Here is an 11,225-nt window from a genome sequence, read left to right as displayed (position 1 = left end):
AGTGTCTCTTGGTCCAAACTAAACTCTTTTTTTTACTTGCCAAATATGCAAAAACTTGTTTTGACTGATGTAAAGTCGCATTAACTATCATTTCTTTTTTACTTCGAGTTCTATTTGTTGTGTGACAATTCTGAAGATAGATTGCTTATGGAGCAGCTTCATATGGAATGATATCATGTCAATTTTTCAAAAACTTGAATCTACTGCCTTGTAGATGTAGATGAAGGCTCGATCAGAAGGTGACAGCTTATATATTTTTCAGGTGGATCGGGCTTATCTTTCTACGGAAAATTGTATTGCAGTCATCGATCACGAAGAGAAGTTTGTGATAAAAAAAAAGGGTTACCATATGCTGGTAAGATTTTGCCGTATTTTGTTGGAATGAAAAATAATAAACTATATTTTTAAATCAATACAATATTATGATGTCCTAATACAAGTAGAATGCAGTTTATATATATGTTAAACGTAAAACAGATGCACAAGATTAGTCAGATAAGTAGCCTAATTAGGTCATGACTTTCCTACAACACTTAAATATAGATGTATCTCTATTGCCTAGGATTTCCACAATTCATTTTGATTTGAAGTTGTAATTCGTTATCTAGAAGGTGTCAATTTCCGGACTCTGTTCATTATACAATCTTGATTATCCATGGTGTGTATACATATGATTGTGGCACAGTTAGACAATTTGACCTGAATATTTTACCATCTTTATCTATGTTTTTTTAATTTATTATCGAACTTCTACTTCTACTTTTACTTCATAAATTTGTGAAATACTTGCAGAATCAATGAGAAAGTGCTCCATGAATCCCCCCGGTTGAGTCGTTGACATCTAGTTTCCAGGTAATTTTTTCATTTTTTTAATTAATGCAAGATTTGTAATGTTTGTTGCAGTTGTTATTTTTTATATTTTATTTTTTTGCTATTATTTAAATTTATTATAGAAATTCATGCTCTATTAAAATCAATAGAATTTCGCAAAAAAATCCACTAGAATTGAAATACTACCCAACTATTATTGTTGTCATTAGTGCAACCATATTGGAAGGTTAAGAAACGTCATTTGTGGAGGCAAAAGTAGTCAATTTTTACTTTAAGTATTCACATTTGGAGTTATAAATCTCATTTGGAGACAGAATACCATATTTAGTCATTTGCTTCTCTGAGGTAGTCAAATTGTTTTTTGGTTACATATTCCAAATTACTCCACTGGAGACCGGTCACAGCTCATTCTGAATGGTGTACATAGTTAGTGTCTGCTATATCTTTACCGGCAATATCAATCATAAGTATTTTATTATTCATGGAAGTGGTGGTGCATTACTTTTACATGAGAAGGTCTAGTAATAAGTTCCTTTAGATTATATTATCGATCTTGTTATAAACTTATTCTTATAATTTTCTTAACAAGTGCCCTGGTTTTCAGCAATTGTTTGAGGAAGCTGTTGCAGGCCATCTAAATCCCATAGCATCTGACCGTGATTGGCTCAGATGAAGCCTCAAAATATTATTACTGTGGATTCTTCTTTAATGTCCATCCAATTATTTAGAGCAGCTGCACCTGCAACCTACTAGATGCGGTAATGCCCAAAATAGTACATGGGTGCAGAAAGCAAAAGGTACAGATAAATAGATAATTACTTTAGTCTCTTCATCTTTTCAAAAGACCCAATTTATATCTTTTGCATATATAGGATAATAGGATGCCTCCGCTGGACCGTTGTTGCACTGTGGAGCAATCAGCTGTTGTTTCTTTGAAGTTCAGCAGTCTCCAGTGCTTCTTTCGGCCTGAGCTGCTGCATAAGAATCTCGCTAAATGACGGGTTTCTGAAATGCTTTGGCCATGCTAATGAACATCTGCTGTTGCTTCTGTTCAGTCCTTCTCAGCCTCTCTTTAACAGATAACAGATAATTATCTGCATTCTCCTGTTCCTTTTGGATATTCATAATTCAGTCCTCAACCTGTCGGTATCACTCTCTAATTGTTCGAGTTCTGCCTCCTGTTTAAGGCGCTCTCCATCACGTGAATGCTGTGAACTCTTTTCATCCCTTAAGACATGCTGCTCAGGTTGCTGTAAATTGATATAAGTAACACCGCCTCTCTTGTAGATGCTTCTCAAAAAAATTGAGTTTTGAATATGGTTCTCCCTGATCATGAGCTAACTCAGTCCGCATTTGTAGCATTTTCCGACCTTTCTTTAATCAATTTCGTCAAACAATCTCAACAAAATATATACAGCAACAAATATATCCACCAGAATTGAAATACTACCCAACATATTACTGATGTCATCAGTGCAACCATATGCCCTGGTTTTCTGCAATTGCTTGAGGAAGCTGTTGTAGGCCATCTAAATCCATAGCATCTGACCGTGATTGACTCAGATGAAGCCTCAAAATATTATTACTGTGGATTCTTCTTTAATGTACATGGGTGCAGAAAGCAAAAGGTGCAGATAATTACTTTAGTCTCTTCATCTTTTTCTAATACCCTATTTATTATCTTTTTGCATATATAGTAGATAAATACTTGGTATTCCTTCCGTTCCTCTGCAGTAATTGTTCATATTCCCAATTGAATACCTCTTAGGCGATTGGTTCAGATTCCTGATTGGCATATGATCTTTAGATATATAGTCTTACCTTTTCAAAACTGTTGAAGGAATTAACTTTAGTGGATAAATGAGGTCACAAATATAATGCCTTGCTAGCTTGTAATCAGGGTCTTAATTTTAACCATCCAGTCTTCTGTTGTAGACAACAACGAAGTATTAATGTGTACAGGCTCTTTTTAACAATGTTCACTACATAAATGTGCTTCTCTGATTGTTTTTGTACCTTTTTCGTAACTTCCTGTACCAGATCTAGACGCTACTCTATTCCCTGATGATGGCCGTACAGTATTTTTAGAATAAACTTTCTTGTCGAATATGGACTGAGAGTATTTGTTTAATGTAAAATTAAACTAACAGCGCCATAATTTAAATAGGAATTTCCATCTTCTTGTTATACTTGGTATTTGAATAAACACCTTTTAATTCATAGAGTAATTGACAATGTTGGAATTTGAATTGTAAAACGTAGATGTAAAACGTTTTAATTTACAACAGACAAAAGTTTTTTATGGTGTGATTTGTTAAAATGATGATTTGAGTCCATAAAGTGCTTCTATTAATTTCAGCTTAATTGTAATTTGGAGTCGATGTCTATTATTCAGGCCTTAAGCTTACTAGAGATACTGAACGGAAGATTTGTATGCTGATTTTGATGTGCATACTTTTCCCACTAAAACTTCTCGAGTTGCATCTTGGATGAAGTAATTCTATTATATGCCAATCAAGTATTCCTTGGCTAAATATTTATGCGACTTCTTTTTAAATGCTATAATTTGTCATTTTATGCTATAAAAATACTAAATCTATGACGACACTATTAAATTTGGTGTCATGCTTTGACATGTAGTTTTCAGTTTTTCTGATGTATTTGGGTGTGCTTGATTTCTTAGAACAGTAAAACAGTTAAGGATAGAAATTTTAAGCTAGAAATGCAAGAGAATCTGATAGGATTCAGTTAGAGAGAGAGAGACGCTGGTGGAATAATAACTTCTATTTTCTGAATAATAGTTCAAACATGAACGTAATTAAAATATTGATGATCTGTTTATACTAAACCTCTATTTACAGTAATAGATTACAACACCCTTGCTATACTACTCTAGCTTTTCTGTCCTTAACCCCTCCTTCAAAATTATTCTTAAAACAGGAATCCAAGGCCTTCTGTTGCGCATCAGCAACATTATATTCTTGAACTTTTCTGTAAAGATTTGTATAATTGTACTTCATCAATTTGTTATCCATTTATGCTGCAACCAATTTCTCACTTTCTGCTCAGCCAAAAACTTAAGGGCCCAGTGGTCCGGCTTAATGAAAGAAGTGATTATCCATGAGATATGCTGTCCCAATTGCCTATGTATATGCATATGAAATGAACAGAAGTATATTGAACGTAATAAAAGGGTGCAAGGTCATCTTTCATTTTGCTATGTGTATAGTATTACTTGTATTGTCATATTGGTTGTAGTTGCACGGCCGCTTCAAACATCATCTGGGAAGATAAAGTAAAAATTCATTTGATGAAGTATTGGATCATGTATACAGCACCTAATTATAGCATGTGCTTGATTATAATGATTTTTTCTTTTTAACTACAGAGTGGTACAAGTACAAGCACGGTTTTTTGTGGGGAATGCTTCAACGTCGCAATGGAAGGAAATATAGTTGAAGACGTGAATATTGATGAAACGTGAATATGGTTGATGCGTGATTTCAAAGCAGTCATCAGATTATAATTCTGCTAGAATTCTTAGAGATTGACCTAAAGGTTATTTCTCTAGTTAACATTATAGATTGTAATGTTTTCTTTTTCAAACTTAGATAGTAATGTTTATTTGTTTCAGTTTAATTATAGCGTAAAATAATTTTTTAACATGTGTGTCGGACAATCCCAAAACCCCTCCCCCGCCAAGAACAGAAAATCTCTGGAGAATGGAGGATCAGAGTAGTACGTGGAGAAAGACTTGGAGGATAAAGGCACCTCCAAAGATCCTCAACTTCATGTGGAGAGCTCTATCCAATTGTTTGCCTACCATGGTTAATTTGCTGCAGAAAAATATGGATGTCAACCCAGTTTGTCAAGTCTGTCGTCGAGGGGGAGGAAACAGTGGAGCATATCTTAGGCTCCTGTGACTTGGCAACTCAATGTTGGAAACAAATTATTCCTCAAGTGCCTCTTAGTGGTAACATGAGTTTTTATCAGTGGTGGCAAAGAATTTTGGAGGTCTGTGACAATGAAAAAAGAGCTCAAATCGCCGCAGTGTGTTGGTCGTTATGGAAAGCCAGAAATGAGCTAACCTGGAACAAGAATTTTACTCGTTTGAATGTCGTTATTGCACAAGCAAAGCAGTTTCTTCTACAATGGAGTATAGCCCAGAAGAGTAAACCTCAATCGCGTTTTCCTTGCTATGTTGAGGGAGACGGTCAGGAAGTCTGGGTTGCACCACAGATTGATTATATGAAGATCTGGGTGGATGCAGCGGTGTTTAATGAGTATAATTCTACAGGGTTGGGTCTAATTGTTAGGGACGAGCAAGGGGAACTAATCCAAGCGAAGACGAAGTACAAGGCTGGCATGATTTCGAGCACAATGGCTGAAGCGTTGGCGATAAAAGAAGCCCTCAGCTGGATCAAAGCGAGCAAGGTATTGGTGGAGTCGGATTGTCTGACAGCCATCCAAGCAATCCGTAGCAAGGCTCCTCTGCTATCTCCTTTTGGTCAGGTCATTCAAGACTGTCGTAAGATGTTGGAGGATTTAAAAACAGTGTCTTTGTTTTTTTGTTAAACGGTCTGCTAATATGGCGACGCACGAGCTAGCTTGTTTGTCATATTCTTTCCTAGATCGAGTTTTCGATAGGATTTCTATTTCTATGTGGTTAAAAATGTACTGAGAATTGATTTATCGGTTTAATAAAATCTCTTGTTTGTCAAAAAAAAAGGGTCGCCATATTACGAGTCTATCTAAAATTTTAAAGTGTCATAGAAAATTATGCACTAACCAGATTTTTTCTAAATAATATAACTAACATGCAATATCGATAAAAAGTAGATATTCTTATCTGTCATCACTCATTGCATTGAGTTTGACCTGGTTAATATTCTTATTTATCTTGTGCAATTTGTTAGTGCAAGAAGCTTGACCTAGTTTTCAAAGGGAGAACTAGAGGGCACCGGAGGGAGTCTCGGTATCTTTCAACTGTTTAAGTTCACGTAAATTTTAGTGTTAAATTTTGAAAAAAAAATATAAAATAATGTAATTTGGCTTCTTCAAATATTAGTCGGTCCCCCGTAAATTTTATTTCTGGTTCGGTCATATAATAAGAATGACATGTAAATTACACGTGGGTGCTCCTCTATGTAATATTTTATAGTTGATATAATTAATTTAGATATTTAAGTAGATAATTAGAAATAAACCATATTTCGGGCGCCGAAGTTCGAACTCCACAAAATCAACGTTGTATTAAAACTATATAAATTTAGAAAAATCTCATAAATATTAAATCATGAACCGTTACTCAGATTTAAAATCCTTTAAACATTTTTGTCAAAAAAATATGACTTGAAATTTCAAAACATACTTGAAAAAAATATGTGATATAGTCATATGGAACAAATATTGAAGTAGACAATGAGTGGGCTTGTGACGCGGGAGTGGGAGTGGGGCACTGAATCCAACCTAGACTTTAGGCATCAATATTGGGCTTAAATGACTGTTGTCTTCAAAAATCTCGGAATAACACCAAATTGTAATATGTTGTTAAACCAGGGATTTGAATGCAAAAACTGAATTTTATTATAAAATCCAAGCTCTTACCTTAGTATATCTGAAAATTAAAATGAATAACTGTAATGGATTTTTCGAGTTTTGTAAAATAATTCTCGATTTTATTAAAGAAAAAGTGAATAAAAGAGGACATGAAGATAAATATGGAGATAGAGATAGGTAGAAAAGGTAAAAAGAAGGTAGGGCGGCTAGGATTAGGTGAAGTTAGAGCGGGCCGACTCTCATGCAAGAGAGAGAAGTTATTTTAATTATTGGTTACTATTAATTTCAACAATAATTGTCCAACATAGATCTTTGTCATGGATATTATTAGTTACCAACAACATTTTTGATTTGCATGCAATATTCGGAAAGATGTAGGTGATGAAAACATATTTTGTTTGGTGTTTGCTGAAACAACATAGACCATAGGAATGTTGTAATTTCACTGAGAGATAAGTTGATGGATTTAGAAAGGTGAATTGGTATTTCTGTAATTGATTTAAAGCGTTATATCTACACTTAAACCTGTATTAAGTAATATCGGATAAAGTTATAACCTTATTTAGGTACAAATTTTGTCGATCGTAATTTGGGGCACGGTCGTAAAGTAATATCTCGCTAAGAGTACGAGATAAAAAAAATTAGAAAGTTATCAAAGGCCCAACTAAAATATAAAGTAATAATTTCATAATTATATGTATATTTACATACTCGGCCTGACCCGATTAAAAATCCGGTTAAAATTTGATTATTCTAATATATTTTTTTATATATTTACATTTATTATGAATATAAATAATACTTTATGTTGTAAGAGACGTGCCTGTACTTTAACAAGACTAAGACATTTTGTCAACCCTAATTAAGTTATATTGTTATCTTAATTTGTATTTTGTACTTGTAACATTTAAAGTCTGTAAAAATGTCAAAGGAGCATACTGGAGCCTTTTTCTATAAACAGTATCAAGCCTAAGAATTCTATCTGGAAAAAGATCAAGAAGATCATGCCTCAGAAAAATTATGAAGAAGTTTGGAGTTGAATAAAGTTGTTTTAAGAAAAATACTTTAAGTCAAGATCTCTACAAGTCACAGATTTAATGTTATAGAGAAGTCATTCGAGAACTACAGAATAACTTATATAGAAGTCAGGAAAGCTACTAGAGAACTCAGAGAGATATCGACAAGTCAAGAAGACATGAAGGCTAGAGATATCGACAAGTCATTTCTTCACTAGAGAACTCAGAGTTATCGACAAGTCTACATTCTTTAGAGAACTCAGAGTTATCAATAAGTCAAGTTCCACTAGAGAACTCAGAGATATCGATAAGTCAAAATTCACTAGAGAACTCTGAGATATCGACAAGTTAAATTTGACTAGAGAACTCTGAGATATCGACAAGTCAAGAAGCTACTAGAGAACTAAGAGTTATCTATAAGTCAAAGTGAAGATGTAAAGACTAGAGATCTCGACAAGCTAAAATTCTCTTATAGAGAATTGAAGACCTCTACAAGCCAAACTAAATATAGAGTACTAGAGATCTCGATAAGTCATTATACTTATCGAGATGTCAAGATCTCTATGTGCCTAAACTGGAGATCTCGAGTAAAATTCTCAAAGTACAGAATCATAGACCGGTTCAATATTCATGATAAACATCTTCACTTTGACTTCATGATAGACCAGTTCAAGATCTCTATGTGCCTAAACTGGAGATCTCGAGTAAAAGTGCACAAAGCTCAACTCAAGGCTTTTCACCTCTTTGGTAAAGCTCTTGAAGTCAAATTGACTGGTTATGAAGACAGGATCAGGAAGATTGTGAGGGAAAAGATGGATGAACTCATTCTCTTCCAAACTGAGATCAAAAATTAATTCAAATACTTCTCAGAACAAATGTCTAAATATGATCTCAGTGGAGTAGATAAGGGCATGACACAACTAAAGGACTCATTTGTTGCCTTGCACAAGCAAGTTCAAAATCATATCACTAACTCTAATGACACAAGGTTGAAGCTAGATCAGATGCACTCTGCAAGATACACTCCTTCTCCCTTGGTCATGGATGAAATTCAGAAATTTATGCAAGCTACATTTGGGTCTTCCACTATTATCTCTACATCAAGCTCCCATCAACCTGCATCTACATCAACAAATCTACAGATTCAATCTCTACAAGGTCAAGTCACTGCATTGCAAGACTCCAACTCTTCTCTCACTGCACAAGTTCAGGCCTTGACATCTCTTGTCAAGAGCCAACAAACAGATATCAAAACCCTGGTGGACTCCCATAAGCATCTTCAAATGCAGAATTCTGTAGCCTTGGGAGCCATCATGGGTAAACTCAACATACCACTACCTTCTTTGCCTGAACAAGTCAGGCCTGAAATTCCTACTCCCCTTCTAATGTCTGTCAACAAGACTAAGGGGGAGATAAAAGCTAGGTTGACACGATCAAGGTCATGTCAACAACAAGTCCAGGGTCATGAAAAGAAATCTAAAGAAGTTGATCTTGACATGGAGAGACTTATTAGGGCTGTTGAAGGACCTAGTCTGAGCAGAGAGTTTAATGAACTACTCACGGCTTTAAAAGCTTCTCTCAACGACAATCACTTCACATACAAAAAGGTCCTGGACAAGACAATTAATTTCATAAGAGTGATCATGGGAAATCAGGACAACTTTCTGCACAAGAGAATAGATATCAATGCAAATAACTCAGGGACAGACATATGTATGCAAGTGTCTCTAAATTACCTTGTCTCAAGGAGGGCATCTAAGTTAGATATCTTCATCAGCAAAGTCAAAGTTATAACTCATGAAGATACCTTGCTATTGACTGAATTGAGGAATGCTCAAATGGCTGCTTTTCCTGAAGCTTATTTACATCCAAACAAGGGTATAACATACATCTGTCCAAACACCAATTACTTCAAACATTTTCAGATCCCCAAACATTGTGTCATGAGCAACAAGAAGCTTATCATGATCCTAGGAACTAGTTTAAGAGCTAAGAAAAATAAGAACAATGATGATATGGAAATGATAAAGCTACTGAGGAGATATCTGGAAAATGCAGAAGCCAACTTGCCCGAAACACAAATCAACAAGGATAACTTGGATGATGATGAACATAAGAAAGATGATCAAAATCCTTCTGGCTCAAATCCAATTCAGTCCAGTAAGCCATCGGGCAGCAAGGGTGGAGAGAAGAAGAAGGAGGATGACAAGAAAGATGAAGAAATGAGGAGAAGATGTGAGAGGAAGAGCAGAAAGCCTCATGATGATTCAGAAACTCAGAAAACCCTAAAAATCCAAACACAACCACCTCAAACCTCAAAGCCAAAGTTTTTGTACAAACAAACAGCCAACTCTCTTCTAAAAATCCCAATCACCACATGCCAGACAAATCTCAAGAAAATGACAACCCTATCTTTAGCCAGACCTTCATTAAAATTCAAGCACAAACCTGTTGGGAGAAAGCCTAAGAAAGTCAAGCTTGCAAAGAATGTGGAAGTCACTGAAAGGGGCATCTGGAACTGTTTCAAGCAATCTGAATTTCTACCTCTAAATTGGTGCATCTCAAATGAAGACTATTTTCAACAACTTGCGGAGGAAATAGTCAAAATTTGGATTGTATCTCTTAGGGAAGTAATAATTTTCTATGAAGATGGATCATTCACCTTTCTTAGCAGCAAATTAATGGACTCTCTTTCAACCATAGAAATTAAGAGAATAATGAGCTTGATAAAGGACAAGGATACTGTTTTAAGGGCATGAAGATCAGTTCTAGCTGAATGGTTGATTGAAAGGGAGAAAACAAAGAAAAGAGAAGAGGCTGAAGCTGAAGAGAGAATGAGGAAGTATGATAAAGAAATAGAGATGTACATAAAAAGATTTGAAGAGTTGAAAGCAAAAAGAATGAGCAAAATTTCTAAAGATGGGAGATTTCTGAACATCAAAGCTGGTGGATTCTCAAGATTCTGCTTAGAGGTTCTGGACAATGGTTATCCAAAGGCAGCAAGACAAAAACTTGTAGAAGCTCTAAGTGGAACACTTATCATAGAAGAACTTTAAATTCTTGATCATTTGAAGGATAAACTCAGAGAAGAAGCAGACGTAAAAACTGTCTGTACCTGATTCTTGTAATCATTGAACCTTGTGAATCTTATGTTGTATAAGTTTTAATTCTATCAAGCTTATGTATTAATTCTATACTCCATCATTTCAAACTTGGAGTTAGTCTTGTTAACAGGCATGAATTTGTGTTAAGCAATCTTCTCACAAATTGGGAAAGATTGTTGTAAGAGACATGCCTGTACTTTAACAAGACTAAGATATTTTGTCAACCTTAAATAAGTTGTATTGTTATCTTAATTTGAATTTTGTACTTGTAACATTTAAAGTCTATAAAAATGTTAAAGGAGCAGACTGGAGCCTTTTCTATAAATAGTATCAAGCCTAAGAATTCTATCTGGAAGAAGATCAAGAAGATCATGTCTCAGAAGAATTATGAAGAAGTTTGGAGTTGAATAAAGATGTTTTAAGAAAAATACTCTAAGTCAAGATCTCTACAAGTCACAGATTTAATGTTATAGAGAAGTCATTCGAGAACTGTTATTCCTAGTGAACTAACAATGAGATTTACAGAAGGGGGGTTGAATGTAAATCTCAAAACTTTTTCAAGTTTTGAGCAGTTTCAAAGGCTGTGTGTTTAAGATAAACAAGTGTGTGAATTGCTTTAAGCTAATACAGACAGATATATATTCAAGCACAAAAGTACAGAACACAACAGACCTTAAAAACTTTTCTGGTGGATTTGTTGTTCCACCAGAGATGG

At 34.8% G+C, this 11,225-nt stretch overlaps 1 protein-coding gene and 1 long non-coding RNA gene across 2 annotated transcripts; both read left to right on the top strand.

Annotated features, from left to right (window-relative positions):
• Window positions 1-2,322: 2,322 nt before the first annotated feature.
• LOC141701789 (uncharacterized) lies at window positions 2,323-4,389 on the top strand. The gene is made up of 2 exons (XR_012566903.1): window positions 2,323-2,459; window positions 4,220-4,389. It is a non-coding gene; the product is annotated as an uncharacterized LOC141701789 (long non-coding RNA).
• Window positions 4,390-4,683: 294 nt separating this feature from the next.
• On the top strand, window positions 4,684-5,825 carry LOC141701782 (uncharacterized). The gene is made up of 2 exons (XM_074505423.1): window positions 4,684-5,343; window positions 5,748-5,825. Exons 1-2 carry the CDS (start codon window positions 4,684-4,686, stop codon window positions 5,823-5,825), a joined length of 738 nt encoding a protein of 245 aa, XP_074361524.1.
• Window positions 5,826-11,225: the final 5,400 nt, after the last annotated feature.

Source organism: Apium graveolens, unplaced genomic scaffold, assembly GCF_009905375.1.
Source record: "Apium graveolens cultivar Ventura unplaced genomic scaffold, ASM990537v1 ctg4371, whole genome shotgun sequence".
Lineage (NCBI taxonomy): Eukaryota > Viridiplantae > Streptophyta > Magnoliopsida > Apiales > Apiaceae > Apium > Apium graveolens.
The sequence above is the reverse complement of the archived record's forward strand: the minus strand, read 5'-3'. Positions and strand labels throughout refer to the sequence as shown.